The 17,191-nt window shown below is 42.9% G+C and overlaps 1 protein-coding gene across 2 annotated transcripts in view; it reads right to left on the reverse strand.

Moving 5' to 3' along the window:
- Tmed8 (transmembrane p24 trafficking protein family member 8) overlaps positions 1 to 17,149 on the reverse strand; it is a 28,329-nt gene extending 11,180 nt beyond the window's left edge. Inside the window, exon 1 of one of the 2 annotated variants that reach the window (XM_036206202.1) lies at positions 16,809 to 17,149. In XM_036206202.1, the coding sequence (XP_036062095.1) occupies positions 16,809 to 16,926 (118 nt within the window). In that variant the 5' untranslated portion in view covers positions 16,927 to 17,149. The remainder of the gene's footprint in view (positions 1 to 16,808) is intronic. The other variant, XM_036206201.1, reaches the window with a different exon arrangement.
- Positions 17,150 to 17,191: the final 42 nt, after the last annotated feature.

A 17,191-nucleotide genomic window follows, 5' to 3' on the forward strand; every position in this document is an offset into this window, starting at 1 on the left:
CAGGTGCTCTCTGATCGTGTGGGCTTGGTTTCCACTGTTTCACTCAAAGGAAGGGGCTAAAACACCTCCCTGAACTGTCTCCTCATCTTTGTGGAGTACACAAATAGCACAACATTTCTGAGAATAACACTATCCAGACACTAGATTGTTTTTAACTGCAAATTTACCCTGTTGGTCTAAATACATCAATCAGGCTTCCCTTAGCTTCTAAATATAAACTTTTTCTAACCTACTCCCTCTTATGCTCAATTTTTGAGACAGACTTTTGGAAAATAATATAATTTTAAAATTAAATCCAGACTTTACACATTCCTATTATTGTTCCAAATTAACTTTTTAAAATTGCACTCAAAACTCTTTGTTTATTGTAGAATAAATAAAATAAAGATAAAAATTCGGGGCTAGAGAGATGGCTCAGAGGTTAAGAGCTCTTCCAGAGGTCCTGAGTTCAATTCCCAGCACCCACATGGTGGCTCACAACCATCTGTAATGAGATCTGGTGCCCTCTTCTGTGTACATAATAAATAAATAAATGTTTTTTTAAAAAAAGATAAAAATTCCATTCACCTTTATACAATTTATTTTCTTTAAAACTTTTTAATATACTTCAGAAAAGTCAAAGCATATCGATAAGCAAAATAATCACAAAGCAACAAATTAAGCATAAATCTACTAAACCATGACAACTACTGTTAACGATTTGATGGATATCATTTCAGAAATGTATTCACACAAATAAGCAGGTTTGTGTATATTTGCTATATGTGTGTCTGTATGTGCACATCTATGTATCTATTCCTAAAAGGCATGCATGAAATGTTAATAAACATTGTTTTGCAGTGGATTAAAAAAAGAGATATAGTTGGGTGGTGGTGGTGGGGTGGGTGGGTGGTGGTGGTGGTGGTGGTGGTGGTGGTGGTGGTGGTGGTGCACACCTTTAATCCCAGCACTCAGGAGGCAGAGGCAAGCAGCTCTCTGTGAGTTCCAGGCCAGCCTGGTCTACAGAGCACATTCCAAGACAGCTAGAGCTGTTACACAAAGAAACCCTGTCTCAAAATAACAAAAAGAAAAGAAGAAGAGGGATATATCATTGTTTTAAATGTATGTATCGTTTATCTAATGGCTTCAGCAAGTATCCATGATCAGTGTCAGAAAGTGTCTAAATCCATTAGAAACTAGGAAATGCTTTTTCCAATTCTAGCACTTCGTATGTATATTAGTGGGAATTAATTCTTCTACAAGAAAAAGATTCTCCCATGCATTACATGGCTACCTTAGGACCCTTGTAAAGAGAAGGCGGAGCTAGGTGTGCAGACACTTCCTGTAGGCTAAGGATCTGAACTCAAGGCCACCTAGGCTACACAGAGAGACCTTGTCTCAGAAACAATGATAAAAATAACCAAATGGAGAGAAGAAGAACAGAAATCAAAGGCAGGTCAAGGGTTAACTATGCCAACTGGCAAAGAAATTAGAAACATGGGTGAACGGTGATGCTTAAGTGTCATTAAGGCACACACTTGAACATATTTCTGTTCCCCATTTTCCTAGCTTAAGCTCCAGGCTCATCTTACCAATGCCCTGTTCAGACCTAGAGCCAGCCACTGCTCTCAGCAGTACCAGGCCTTTTTCAAGGGATGCTCAGGCAGAGACCTTGCCTCATACGCCTGAACTAGATTCAATTCTGAATACTGAAAAAAATAAATAAAGAGTATAAATTAGCCAGTCTTGTTCTAGCAGCACAAAATGAACCAAGATATACACGCACACATACACATTATGCTGTTTACAAGAACTGTACCTCAGATGTATGGACTACATAGGCAGAAGTTTTGTGCAAGGGTGAGAAATGGTAACCGAGAGAACACAGATGGCTATACTTGTATCAGATAAAATGGATTCAAGCTGAACACAGTGGTGCACTCCTGAACCCCAACATTTGGGAGGCTAAGGACTATTGTAAATTCAGCACCAGCCTGGATCACAACAGCAAGACAGACCTTGTCTCAAAAAACCACAAGACCCTATAAAACTAAAACTCGGGCTGGAGATGGCTCAGAGGTTAAAAGCACTGGCTGCTCTTCCAAAGGCCCTAAGTTCAATTCCCAGCAACCACATGGTGGCTCACAACCATCTGTAATGAGATCTGGTGTCCTCTTCCGGCCTGCAGTCAAAACATGCTGTATATATAATAAATAAATAAATCTTTAAAAAAAAAAAAAACAAACCTAAAACTCAATCAAACAAACACGCACATATGCATATATGTATCAAGCCAAACGGTGTCACAAAAGACAACCAAAGCTACTATTTAATGACAAGGGGTCCATCATTCAAGAGCACATACTAACTGAAAAGGCTGAGGCAGGAGAATCAGGAGTTTGAGGCTAGCTGAAGCTTCATAGAGTGACCCTGTCTCAAAAAGCCACAATAATAATTTCAGGAGCCTAAAATTATTTCATGTGTGTTTTAAAATGGAATAGTTGATTATGGGCATGAATACCATACTCTCATCCTTAATGGTGGGCATCAGTGTTATTTCCAGTTTTTATTCCATTAATTACATTACAAATTGTGCTATAGCGCCTTACGTGTATTTCACATTTTTGCCAGACTGTCGTCTTTGGCAGAGACCATCTATCATTTTGCTTTCATAGCAGCAATAAGTGAATGCCTATTTTCCCACAATTGAACATCAGAGTGAAATTTGTGAACCATTGAGGAAATTGACAGAATTCAACATGTGATGAATGTTACTTTAGTTTTCTTTCTCTGAGACAGGATCTCACTATGTTGCCCAGGCTGGTCTTGAACTTCTGGGCTCAAGTATTTATTTAACCCTAGCTTCCTGAATTGCCAGGACTGCATATGTTTACCACCACGTGCAACTTGCTATCTGTGATAGTTAATGCCAATGGTCAACTTGATACATTAACATATTTTTATCAGATAAAAGTGAGCTAGCAGCTGTGTGCGTGCCAATGAGGAACTACTAGGTTAGGTTAGTCTCTGGGCTTGCCTGGGAAGGACTGTCTTGACTGTGTCAACTGGAGTGAGAGGACCCACTCTGAAAATAGGGGCACCATCCCCTGGGCTTGAGTCACAGACTGCATAAAAAGGAGGAAGCTAGCTGAGCACTCACCATCCTATCTCCTGACTCTGGATGCCACTTGACCACTTGACTGGCACCTCAAGCTCCTACCACCACAACTTCTTCCTTGTGGTGATTTGAACGATAATGGCCCCATGGATGCATGTGCTTGAATATTTCCTCCCCAGCTGATGGAACTGTTTGGGAAGGATTAGGGGGTGTGGCCTTGTTGGAGGAAGTATGTCACTGCGGTAGGCTTTTATGTTTCAAAAGATGTATGCCATTCCCAGTTATCTACATACACCCCTCTCTTTCTTTATCTCTTGCTTACGGGTCAGGTGTAAACTCTCAGCCACTACTCCAGTGCCATGCCTGCTGCCATGCTCCACAGCATGACAGTCATGGACTCACCCTCTAAAACTGGAAGCAAGCCCCCAGTTAAATGTTTCCTTTTTTGAGATGTCTTGGTCATGGCGTCTCTCCACAGCAATAGAAAAGTAACTAAGAAACTCTCCATGATGGAGTATACTCTTGAACTGTGGTCAAAAATAAACCCTTTTCCCCTTAAGTTGCTTTTGTCAGGGTATTTTACAATAGCAACAAGATAAGTAACTAATATATTACTTTTAATTTGTGTTTATCTGTATTAAGTTAGAGCACATATATATATACATATATCTATATCTCTTTCATTTTGCTACCTTATAAGAAATCCCCAGAAATGAAATTCCTTGTCACAGGGTCTGCCTGCCCATCAAGACTTTCATACCCATTATCCAATTTCTCTCCAGGTTTCACTTATGATAGTGGTAAATAAATGTGACCATTTTCCATATCTTAATGTGCACATAATCTTTACCAATCTGATAGATCATAATTACACACTACTATTTTAACTTAAAATCTTTTGATAATTTATATCATCAAAACAAACCCTTAGCCAGATGGCAGGGGGTTGGGGGGTGGGGATGGGGACCCATGCTTTTAATTCCAGCACTCAGGAGGTAGAGGCAAGTGCATGGAGGCCAGCTAGGTCTACAGTGTGAGTTCCAGGACAGCCAAGGCTACACAGAGAAACCCTGTCTCAAAAAAAAAACCCAAAAAACTGTGGTAGTCTGAATGTAACTGGCCGCCAATAAGCTCATAGGGAGAGGCACTATTAGGAGGTGTGGTCTTGTTGAAGTAGATGTGGCCTTGTTGGGGGAAGTGTGTCGTTGTGAGGGCAGGCTTTGAGGTCTCCTATGCTCAAGCTACACTTAGGTCAGTTCACTTCCTAGTGACTGTAGATTAAGATACAGGGCTCTCAGCTCCTTCTCCAGCACCATGTCTGCTTGCACACTACCATGTCCTGCCATGATGATAATGGACTAAACCTCTGCAAATGTAAGCCACTCCAATTAAAAATGTTTTCCTTTATAAGAATTGCTGTGGTCATAGGGTCTCTTCACAGAAACAGAAACCCTAAGATAACAAAAACAAAAACCTTAATGCATATAAAATATTTTCTCTTTTTCTTTAAAAAATAAGCTCATACCATGTATACCATTAGCCTACATTCATTTTCACTCAGTAATGACTCTTTTTTTTTTTTTAATAAGGATTCTTTTTTTTTTTTTTTTGCTTTGTTTTGTTTTTTTTTTTTTTGTTTTTCAAGACAGGGTTTCTCTGTGTAGCTTTGCGCCTTTCCTGGAAATCACTCTGTAGACCAGGCTGGCCTCGAACTCACAAAGATCCGCCTGCCTCTGCCTCCCGAGTGCTGGGATTAAAGGCGTGTGCCACCACCACCCGGCTGGATTCTTTTAACTTTATTTTATGTGCATTAGTGTGAAGGTGTCATATCCCCTATAACTAGAATTACAGACAGCTGTGAGCTGCCATTTAGGCACTGGGAATTGAAGCCGGGTCCTCTGGAAAAGCAGCCAGTGCTCTAAATCACTGAGCCATCTCCCCAGCCCCAGTAATGACTCTTTTGTGTATATGTGCATTATGTGTGTAGGTGTTCAAATGTACAAACTGATGTGTACAGATACATGTGCATGTGACTGTGGAGGCCTTTTTATTTTATTTTATTTTATTATTTTATTTTATTGAGATATGGTCTCATTAAGCACAACTGGTTGGCCTGGAACTTGCTATGTAGACCAGGCTGGCCTTGAATGAACAGAGGTCTGCCTGCTTTGCCTCCAGAATGCTGGGATTAAAGATGTCCACTCCCACACTCAGCCCTCTATCCAAATATTTTTAATTTATATGTGCATGTATGTGTATATGTATGTGTGTGTGACATGTGAGTACAGCTATGTATGCCACAGATTAAGTGTGGAGGTCAGAGGAAATCTTTCAGGAGTCAGTTCATGCCCTCCACTTTGTTTTGAGGTGGGGTCTCCCTTGCTGTTTCTTGCTGCTGTACTGTGCACTCAGGCTAGCTGGCACTTGAACTTCCGGGCAATTCTCCCATCTCTGCCACCAGAGAAGTGCTGGGATATCAGATGTGTACCACCACATGCTAGGAATTCAGTGCAAGTGATTTTACCCACTGTGCCATCTCTCTGGCTTCTCTCTTACTTTTTGAGATAGGCTTTTCCTGGAGTTCACCAATTGGCTTAACTGGCTGGCCAGCAAACCCCAGGGGTCCTCCTGCCTCTGCTCTCTCAACACTGGGATTACAGTTATATGATGCCATGCTTGGCTTTTTACATGGCAGTGGGGACCAGAACTCAGCAAGCACTTTACTAAGTGATCTCCCTAGCCCTCACCTTTCATCCATTTAGAACAGAGCACAGAATCTGTCCTTCAGATACCACTCTGCCAAACATTTTGTGGAACACACAGGACTCACATTTAAAAAAAAAAAAAAAAGAACTCTAAGGACAATCTCAACTCAACAGACCTTTACCAGGCCCCTGCTACATGCCAGGTACTATGTTTCCATTCTGTGAACAGAGTTAAATGTGTACTTTCAAAGACTCAGTCTACTGGAGGAAGTAAACTGGAAAGCAAGTAACTGTAAATACGTGATACTGTTTAGCTAGAATTATTAGCTGCATTATCACACAAACACTTAACAAAGTGGACAGGTATCAAAGGCTCCCTGAAAGAGACGATAATTACACTGTCTTAATGAGTAAGTAGGTCCCTGCCAAGTCAGATGGAGAGGGGACTGCAGGCAAAGGAAAATGAATAAGCAAAAGTGTCTCGCGTGTGCGCGCGCACACACACACACATACACACTCACTCACTCACTCACTCACTCACTCGCTCATTATTGCTGCAGTTTAGTATGGCTGGAAGCCAGAGCAAAGGTATACGCAGGTAAACAGGACTGGAGGTAAAATTCAGTGGCAGAGCATTTGTCTAGCATACATCAGGCCCTGGGTACAATTTTGTGGCAGCCATCAGTAGGGGTGGATACCAGGTCAGATAAAAGGCTTCTGAAAAAGTCCACAGAGGACTGAGGATCTATAACTTGCTGTGGAATAATCCTCCTGTACACTGTGAAAATGTATCACTCTCATTAGTTGCTAAAGAACTGGCTGGTCTATAGTTAGGCAGGAAGTATAGGAGGGACAGCCAGACACAGAGGAGGCTGGGAAAAAGGAGGGCAGAGATAGATGAGTCGCCAGCCAGAAACAGAGGAAGCAGGACGTGTACAAAGTGAGGTAACAAGCCAAGAGCCATGTGACAGCAAGTAAAGGAATGGAAATGAGTTAATTTAAAAATGTAAGAGTTAGCAAGTAACAAGCTGTGCTATTGGCCAAGCATTTGTAATTAATATTAAGTCTCCGTGTCAGTTATTTGGGAACTAGAGGGTGGGAAGGAAACATCCACCAACACTAACTAGTAAAGAGAGTTGAGACAGACTAGAGAAGACACAATTATACAATAACTAGGTGGTCAAATTTGGTTTTGGTACACTGATGCTGGCTTCTAACACCTTTTATTTTCTTTCCTATAGGCTAAAACGTTGCCTGTGACATATCCTAAAGCCCTGCTGAAAATTTATATCTAGTTTAATGGTACAGATCTGAAGTCCACTGCCCTCCATTGTAGAATAACTGGTAGGTATGTCTACTTCTGACCCTTAACAACCCACAGTGGTGATATAAATTGTATCTGCAGGTCCCTCAGGATGGCAGATGCAGTAGTCATTTGCCAGTGTTTTGGCTTTTAAACATCCATCCATCTCCCTGCTGTTTCATACACAGTAAAGAATGAAATAAAAGACCTTCAATTCCTAATCCCAGAAAGTCAGGGGACAGGCACATGATCTAATGTCTCTGCCTGGGACCTGAAACAGGATTGGCATATGAGCAGAATTCCAGCAGCAGCCAGAGCACTCATACTGTTCTTGTGTGGCCTCTGGAGTCTCACTCTTGCTTTATAGTGATTTGGTGAGTCCTCCTTATCCCTCTAATAAATCCTCTTTCTGCTTAAGGCTATTAGAATTAGCCTCTGTTGCATGCAACAAGTAACCTAACAAAAACCCCTACATTGGATATGTTTGCATTCAGAATTTAAACTTAAAAGCATCTAGTGAATCTTGTCCTCATTCTGATCATTCTTATTGCTCTAGAAAAGACCTGGTAATCGTTGCTGCTTTCTAAGCCACCTGCAGACATCAACCACTCCTGGCCTCACTTATGACCTCTGTTTCTAAGGCTGCCAAACTACATGAGAGTCATTTGTGGTGCCCCCAAAACAAGTTCCATATTAACATCAATGACCACTGATCACAGATCACCACTAACATATATAACAACGAATGCTTGAAATATTGTGAGGATTATCAGAATATAACCATGATAAGAAGTGAGAACACACTATTAGAAAAACATACTTGAGCCGGGCGGTGGTGGCGCATGCCTTTAATCCCAGCACTTGGGAGGCACAGCCAGGCGGATCTCTGTGAGTTCAAGGCTAGCCTGGGCTACCAAGTGAGTTCCAGGAAAACCACAAAGCTACCCAGAGAAACCCTGTCTCGAAAAAACCAAAAAGAAAAAAGAAAAACATACTTGCTGAACATATTTGCTCAGTATAGAATGATCAAGATTTCAATTCGTAAGATGCCATTATCTATGAAGTGTAATAAAGTGGAGCATAATAAAATAAGGTAAGCTTTTTTTATACTCTTTAGGATCCAGCTGTTCTGCAACGCAAGGCTTTCTATGCTTGGCATATTTTAGAGCCTTTTCAGCCTCTCATTTGTATGTACACTCCAGAACTGCCCCCAAGAAAACTCCAAAACTCTCCTGACATTGCCTTTTCTACAGAACCAACCTGGGAATAAACAACATCTTTGTAATCTTGGTTTTCCACTCTACAAACACAAAGCATGCTTCCATTTACTTACTGACATATGAGAGGGCAAGAGAGACTCCTCTAGCCAGGCTGGCCTCAAACTTACTAGACAGCCAAGGCCCTCTATTTGTTTAGACACGTTTTATTTTCTCTCAGTAATCTATACGATCCCTCTACAAGAGGTTTTGCACAGGGTCTGAGCTTGTCACTCTATGGTGACTGCTGTGGTTTGGGTACGGTTTATGTCTGTGTAAAGGTTCACGCGTAAGGAACCTGGGCCCCAGAGTGAAGACACTGGAAAATGAGTGGACGTTTAAGAGGTGGGGCCTGGAGGGAGGGCCGGAGATTTGGGGAGGTATGTGCTTTGGTTTTTGTTGTTTTCTTTTTTTTTTTCCCCCACATCACATGGGGCAACTTCTAGTCCACAAAGAGAATGAATGCCAGGACCACTGAACAGTGCAGAAAGAGCCAAAAGGAGCAACGTGCACACAGCTCAGGGTCACAGCTAGAATCTGCGGGAAGGGAAGCAGAGCCCCATCCAAAAGATCACTGAGGCAGTCCAGGTGAAGGCAGGCAGTGCCACCCACAGAAGAAGCCAATAGTTCTCACGAGCCTCAAATCTAGCTGTGGGTTGTGGGGACCCAGTGAGTCCTCCGGTGGGATGGGTCAGCAACAGAAAGGACTTCCTTTTGGTCCCTTACTGTGCCTCAGTGTGCTATGGCTGAGTGTATGGTTAGAGAGGAAACCTAGTATTTAAAACTCAGCTACCCTAGGGGTATAGGGAACAATAACCAGCCAGGAAGACAAGCTCTAGACTAAGAGACAACTGAGGAGGCGCCAGTCCTGGAGAGCAGGAGTCAGGGCCAGATGCTCACAAGCCAAAAAGAACAAGCAGCAGGAGGCTCTGACCGACCACACAGCTAAGCTGTTTATTTTTGGAGGGGGTGGGGTGGTGAAGGCAATGGTGAGGGGCTAACCTCATCACCTGAAAAAGACTTTGGAGTTCAGTAACCTTGAGCCTGAGTTTGGGGGTGGGGGATATCAAACCCTGACACCAAACATTTGCTATGAGGTTCGCTGTTATAGAGATAAGAATTCTGGGGCTCCAGCGGACTATGAGAAATTGACAACCACACCCCTCCAACATGGTATGAACTCTTAGTGGGTTTAGGAAGTAGGGAGACCAGTCCTCTCATAAAGATCGCCATACTGTGTGTGCTTCCACAAGTCCTAATGCATATGGGAAGACATTCCCAGCTGGAACGTTAGTCACTCGAGGTGACATCAGTGGGGATTCTCAGGAGGGTGACAGAACCTGACTCTACCGCAAGTAAAAAGTAACCAGCAGTCCCCCACCCCCAAGAGAGTGAGGTGAGCTATCACAGACACCAGGCACAACACCAGGAACACTGTAGGAAAGATAAAGGTCTACACACTCAACTGACAGACACCCCAGCCATGCACCTGGCAGGCTGTGGTTGTTGTTTTGTATGTATGTGATGTTCATATGTGTGTGGGTATACAAATACACATGTATGTCATAAAAGAGGAACTATGTGAGAGGAGGAAGGAGTCTACGGTGAGGGGGAGGGTAAATAGAGGAGCGAGGGGTAAGAAAGACAAAACATGACACTTTCTCTCGTGTATGGAATCTGTCTCTACACACACACACACACACACACACACACACAAAAGAACAGAAAGGAGACTATTTTGGAGGGAGAGAGAGCAGCAAGAGCAGGAGAAGAGCAGTGAGGAAGAGTGCAGAGCAAATATGAGTAAAGAACTCTAAAATTAGTAAAGATCACTAATAAGGAGCACGTGGATCTGGAGAGCCGGCTCAGCAGTTAAGAAAGCGTAACTGCTAGAAGAAGGCCTGAGTTCCCATGCTGGGGTAGTGGGATCAAAACTGCCTATAACTCCTGTTCTAGGGTACCCCACACACTCTTCACCTCTGCAGGCATACACACGTACAAATTCACATCCACACATACACATGATTAAAAATAAAAATAAGCCAGGCAGTGGTGGTGCACACTTTTAATGTCAACACTCTGGAGGCAGAGGCAGGTGGATCTCAATGAATTTGAGGCCAGCCTGGTCTACAGAGTGAGTTCCAGGACAGTCAAGGCTACCCACAGAAACCCTGTTTCAAAAAAAGCAAAATATAAACAAACAAACAAATAAATAAATAAATCTTTGCTAGGCGTGTGGTGCACACCTTTGATCCCAGCACTAGGGAGACAGAGGCAGTCAGATCTTTTTAAGTTTGAGGCCAGCCCAGTCTACATAGCAAGTTCCACACGAGCCAGGGCTACATAATGAGACTCTATCTGAAAATAAAATTAAATTAATGAAATCTTTAAGTGTACTAACAAAATAATTACTAATGGAATGATTTTGTTGGCAATGGTACATTATGAAAGTAGATAATTGGTCTTTTTATTTTTAAAAGAAATCTTAGCTAGGTGTAGTGGCGCATGCCTTTAATCCCAGCACTCTGGAGGCAGAGGCAAGTGGAGCTAAAGCCCAGCCTGGTCTATAGAGTGAGTTCTAGGACAGTCGGAGCTACATAGTGAGATCCTGTCTTAAAAAGAGTCAAAACCAAAACAAAACAAACAAACAAACAAACAAATCCTAATATAGTTTTAAATTAGCAATGAATTGGTTTAAAACAATAAAATGTAAACTATAACATAAAGATAATACTGAAAGATATTGATATCCTCTATTTCATTTAAAAAAAAAAATCAGTTTTGCCGGGCAGTGATGGTGTGTGCCTTTAATCCCAGCACTTGGGAAGCAGAGCCAGGTGGATCTCTGTGAGTTCAAGGCCAGCCTGGTCTACAGAGCGAGTTCCAGGACAGGCACCAAAACAACACAGAGAAACCCTGTCTTGAAAAACAAAAATCTGACTTTTAAAAAAAGATCTTCCCTGATATGCAGAAAGACTCTAATTTTAGAAAAGAAACACAGCGAAGAACCTTCTAGCACACATTTGTATATGATCTTTTTTCTGAATAGGTGATATATTCTTGTTATGCAAAATTCCAAAATGGCAAAGGCACATCATGAAAGCTTCCTTCTATGTTAGCCTCCACCTCCAAAGGGAATCAATATTATTGGGTTTCCTGTAGTCTTCCAGAGAATTTATGCATGTAAAGGTAATGTGTATGTTTGTGTGAATGTAGTGAAGGCTATAACAAACATACATATACACATGAATTTCACATTTCCTACAGAAACCAGGACATCAGACACAATACTGCACATTTTACTTTTTCCAGTTACACCTCAGATATCTTCCATAACTGTACACAAAAACTTCCGCATTCTTCTCTATAGCAAAATATTTCATTTGATTAAAAAAAAAACAAGTCATTAATTTACGAGTTCTCCATAGATAAACACCTTTTTCCCCCAAATCTTTTATCACTCCAAAAGATGCTATAACTTTATGTATACACTTTTTTCTTTCCTCCCTCCCTCCCTCCCTCCCTCCCTCCCTCCCTCTCTCCCTCTCTCTCTCTCTCTCTCTCTCTCTCTCTCTCTTTTGGTTTGTTTGTTTGTTTGCTTGTTTGTTTTTTGAGGGTTTCTCTGTGGGATAGTCTTGGCTCTCCTGGAACTCACTTTGCAAACCAGGCTGGCCTTCAACTCACTGAGATCTGTCTACCTCTGCCTCCCAAGTGCTGGGATTAAAGGCGTGCGCCACCACTTCCCCGGTTGTGCCTACATCCTTAAACAGGAATAAACCTGTAGAATAGACTGTGCAAAGAAGTGAGTCAATGGAAAATAAGGTTTTAACTGTGATGGCCATTGGTGGGCAGTGGTTCTCAACCTATGGGTCTCCGACCCCGTGCGGGATGAATGATCTTTTCACAAGGATTGCATATCAGATATCCTGCATATCCGATATTAACATTATGATCCATAGCAGTAGCAAAATTACAACTATGAAGTAGCAACAGAATAATTTTATGGTTAGGGGTCACCACAACATGAAGAACTGTGTTAAAGGGTCTCGGCAGGTTGGAGAGATGGCTCAGCCGTTAAAGGCTAGGCTCACAACCAAAATATAAGAATTAAAGGGTCTTGGCATTAGAAAGGTTGAGGACCACTGCTGTAAAGTGGGGCTTGACATGTTTGTGCACCTGTACCAACACAGTGAGTCATTTCCACTTCTCTTTATCAGTCAGGCTATGCAAATCTCATATATTAAGAATCACTTCTACTTCTCAAGGCATCTTTTTTTCAAGCAGCTTGATGTCTGCAGGGAAAAAATGAGAAGATTTTTTTTTTTTATGTTTAAAGGAATGCCCTAAATTATGCAAGAACTGCTGATAAAAACAACTTCCAAGTGGATTCAGATAGGCAGGAAGTAAAAAGGGGTAAGAAAAACATAAGTTTATTTCCAGAAGTATAGAGTGTGGGAAGATGGAATGTTGTTTGAGAGACAGGAAAAAAACTAGTATAAACAGATCCTTTGAGGTTTCTGAAATTTAAACACTATGAAAAAGGAAAAGCCAATTTTTCAATAGTGCAGAGTTTAACTGGCCAGTCAAATATAAGCTAATTCTCCATGTGTTTCTAGAGAAATCAAGACAGATTTTAACGAATACATATTTGCTTATCTTAGTATGACCATAAAAATGTAATCTATCAAGCCAGTGATATCGTGTATAACATTAAGACCGAAATACAAATTTAAAAGAGTAACCTAATAATAGTGAAATCAGGTATTCTTCAATGTGACAGGATTATTGCCATGGTTCCTAACTGGCCACAGTCTTGGAAACATCACGTGGAGGAGGAAGACTGGAAGCTTCAGGTAATAGTTTATCACTGATGTCCTCGACGGCAGCCAGGCACAAAGCAGACGCCTTCTTCAAATAATTTATACTTGACCATTTTCTTTCTTTGCTTTTCTTGTTTTGGTTTGGTTTTATTTTGTTTTTTGTTTTTTGGGTTTTTTGGGTTTTTTTTTTCTTTTTGGTTTTTTTTTTAGATAGGGTTTCTCTGTGTAGCCCTATAGACCAGGCTGGCCTCGAACTCATAGAGATCCACTTACCTCTGCCTCCCAAGTGCTGGGATGAAAGGTGTGTGTCACCAGATATGGCTCTTGACCATTTTCAAAAGTTTGATTTTCTGTTCAGGTTACCGAGTGTGGCTCAGACATTCTAATCAAGGTAAAGATCAGAGCTTACTGTGTATATTGGTGTTTTCTTTACAGGAAAGCCAAAAAGCAGGTTTTCCGCAAAGTATGTGACTATTAGGTCAAGGTTTCTTTAGAGTTCATAAGACGTCCCTTTTGCTAAACAGCTGCAGATATAATTATCTCGGCTTTTTTTTTTTTTTTTCTAGAGTAGAGGACCCAAAAGTAGGTGATGTGGTTAAGATTTGAGAGGCTTAACTCAGTTGGGTTTCAGTCAAATTCAGTGACCATAAGGCCCAATTTCCCTACAGCACTTAAGAGTGGGGCTGAGTGGCTCCTCAGTGATCATTCAGATAACACATGTATATTATACTGCATAAACTAAAGTATGGCATGATAACCAACTATCAACATGGTAAAAACACAAAAATTATTTTTTTAAAAGCCACAGGCAAACCCATTATTAGCATGTTGATGTAAAAATCAGAAGAGGAAATTAAAAAAATAAAGAGAAAAAGTGTTTTTTAGTATAAACTTCCACCACTCTGTACCATCCAACAGGGAGTTAGCAAATTTCAACTCCTAATTAACTGAGCGTGAAACAATCTCAGATATGGGACACTTCCGTCACTATGACACACTGCGATGCTTGTAGTCCCACAGCAGACCCATAAACAAGTTCACCTGACCATTTCCAGTCCTCAACATCAAATACTTGGTCATATGCATCAAACTAAGTTCCTACTGAGATCATAATAAACACTGCCCTTAATTTTCCCCAGAGCTCTATAGACTTTAAAAAAAAAAAAAAAAAAATGACCTGCCTTTAAATGATGTAATATGTATTCCTCAGAGAGTTTCATGATAGAAGGAATCGTTTCTCTCTCCTCTGGGGAACTGAAAAACCCAGGTGCCCCCGAATTAAAAAAAAAAAAAAAAAAACTATTAAAAACAATCACAGTTCCTAAGACACTAAGGACACCATAACCGCTAGAGACTTTTGCTTATACAAACATGAACCCTTCCTTTTACCAAAACCTCAGCAAAAAATACAAACGATACATGTTAAAAACAAACAAACAAAAAACAAGTTTTTACTATTCTGGATGCTGATGAGCTCTTGAAGGAATAAGAAATGAAATACTCAAACCCCCAATTCAGTAACAAGGAAACAGCTATTCTTTTTCCCTGCTGTGTTCTCAGAGGAGATGACACAGACATAATTTCCCTTACACTCTTTCTTAGAATCTCTACCGCTAATTCGGCTCACTTTCTACTGGCAAGTGGGAACAAACTCCCAATTTTGAGCAGTTGTAAGGTTTTACTCCCAGGTCTATAAAGCTCTGGTCCAAGCAGCATTCCCACTGAGCTTTGGAGTAACAGCTTAAGGTCAGGCCCGGGTTTCTCTCAAAAGCAGTACTGATCTCTGAAGCAAACCCTGATGGCAAGGGCTAGCCTGTGCACTGCAGGACATTTCAACAACATGTATGGCTTCTAGCTGTCAGCAATTGTTGCCTCCAGCTCCGATAACCAAAAATGTTTCCAGATATTGCCAGATGTCGCCTGGGGTACCAAACTGCTCCTGGTCGAGATTCATCACTTTAACCCAGGGTTATCTTGGGTATTATTGGATATTCAGTCAAATCCTTGTAATGAGACCTTCACCTACAGGTTTCAGCCAGTATTTGCAGAACTCCCAGCCTGATAAACATTTCAAATACAAGGTTAGTTAAGAGTATTTCTGGTCCGATTTAAAAAAAAAAGACACGGGTATGTCCACCACAAACCCGTGAGGAAATAAAAGAGAAGTTTGTAATTTATAAATATTGGCATATACAGGGGACAGGTGTTTATGAGACATATACATCATATCTCCATAAAGGCCTTTTTGCTTAACCTTTATAATCTTTCCGAAAAGTATGCTTAGAATTTTCTTTCCCTTTCCTTTTTTTGGTGGTGGTAGGGTCTAACCCAGGACCTCACATATGAACTCTACCACTGAGATACAGCCCACCCTGATTAGAATTTCTATTACCAAAGTATCAAATATATTACCATAACATAAAATAACAATGTGTGCATGTGGCAACACCATGCGATAGGAGGTATTTGGCATACATGCAGAAAAGCCACTATGCTGGAAGATACATCCTGGAACACCTCTGCGGCCGCTCTGGTAATTGAGCTGAGCAAAGCCAGACTTTAATCTCATCCTAGACAGCTGCTTTGTACAGCGGGCATCTTGGGTTCCATATCAAGTACTTTAGTCACAGTGGCTCATACAGTCCTCCCGCCGGTGGCACACAGGTACTTTTAGTGCCCACACTGTACAAAAGAACAAAGTCAGGCATGTTTAGAGACGTTAAGTCATTTGTCCAAGGTCACTCAAAGTGAGATTCCACACTCCAACCAAGCACCCAGGATCCTCGGCGATGCCTCAGTCCCTGTACTTCATGATGTCTACTCTGAGATCTCAAAAAACCAGTTACTTACAGTTACTTGCTACTTAGTGAGATCAGAGCTCTCTCCCTCTAGGGTGTCCTTTTAGTTACGCGCCCCTGTGGTGATCACGAGGCTGAAGGGTGACAGCGTGGTAGACGACTGTCCCTTTAGTCTTTGGACACAACAAGTAAACTCACACGAAGGAACTTGCGTGGCCTGAAATGGGAGACACTGGCCCAACAGGAGGGTGGGTCTCGGAGAATGAGCGAGCGCTCCAAAATCGCTACTGCGGCCATTGCTTCCTGCCTGTGCTTTGAGTCTGATGTTCCTCCAAGAACTCAAAGCCTCCCAAGTCTGGCTGCTCTCCATCTCTCCCACTCCGAAGGATGCAGGGGACGGCGGCTGGGTACCGGGGGGGCCTACGCGCCTCTGAGGCTAGGGCAAAGCGGGGCTCTGACAGAGGGAGGCGGGCGTCCAGGGAGACGCCGGCAGGAGCACGCGGAGAGGCTAGCCCGGGGGACAGAGGTGGGGTCGCCAGGGTCGCCAGGGTCGCCAGGGTCGCCAGGGTCGGGAGGCGAGCGCGGTGCGCACCGAGGTGGGACGTGGACCCCGACTGACGCCGAAGAGATGCAGCGGAAGGAGCGGGACTGCCAACCCGGCTGGTCTGGGAAAGGAAGCGGGACGGGAACCAAGACATTTCGAAACGGGGTAGAAAATGACCTCGAGCACAGCCGTGATCCCCGCGGCGGTGGGGACACGGGTCGCCCGAGGTGCGCGGCCCCGAGCCGAGCGGTACCCACCCTTCCAGCGCCCCGGGCCTTTGCGTACCTGAAGAGGCCGCCTGGCTCCCCTCCACTCCCCGTCGGTCCCCGACGCCGCCCGCAGACCCGCGACGAGCTGCGGGGCTCCAGAAGGCCGGCCCCTCAGCCGCCTGCCTGTCCGACATCTGCAGCCCGCGCGGGGAGCTTCTCCGCAGCTGGCCGCTTGCGGCTCCGGAAACAGCCGAAGGCGAAGCGAGCGCGGCAGCCGAGAGCCGAGCGGAGCCGAGCGGAGCCCGGGGCCGGAAGGAACGGCGAGGCTGCGTCGGGAGCTGCCCGAGCTCTGGCCAGTGGAAGCTGGCGACGTGGACGCGCAGGGGGGACGGAGCGGGGGATTACTACGTGCTTTTGATCGCCTGTTTTTTTTTTTTTTTTTTTTTTTTTTTTTTTTAC

Source organism: Onychomys torridus, chromosome 14 (genome assembly GCF_903995425.1).
Source record: "Onychomys torridus chromosome 14, mOncTor1.1, whole genome shotgun sequence".
NCBI classification, from domain to species: domain Eukaryota; kingdom Metazoa; phylum Chordata; class Mammalia; order Rodentia; family Cricetidae; genus Onychomys; species Onychomys torridus.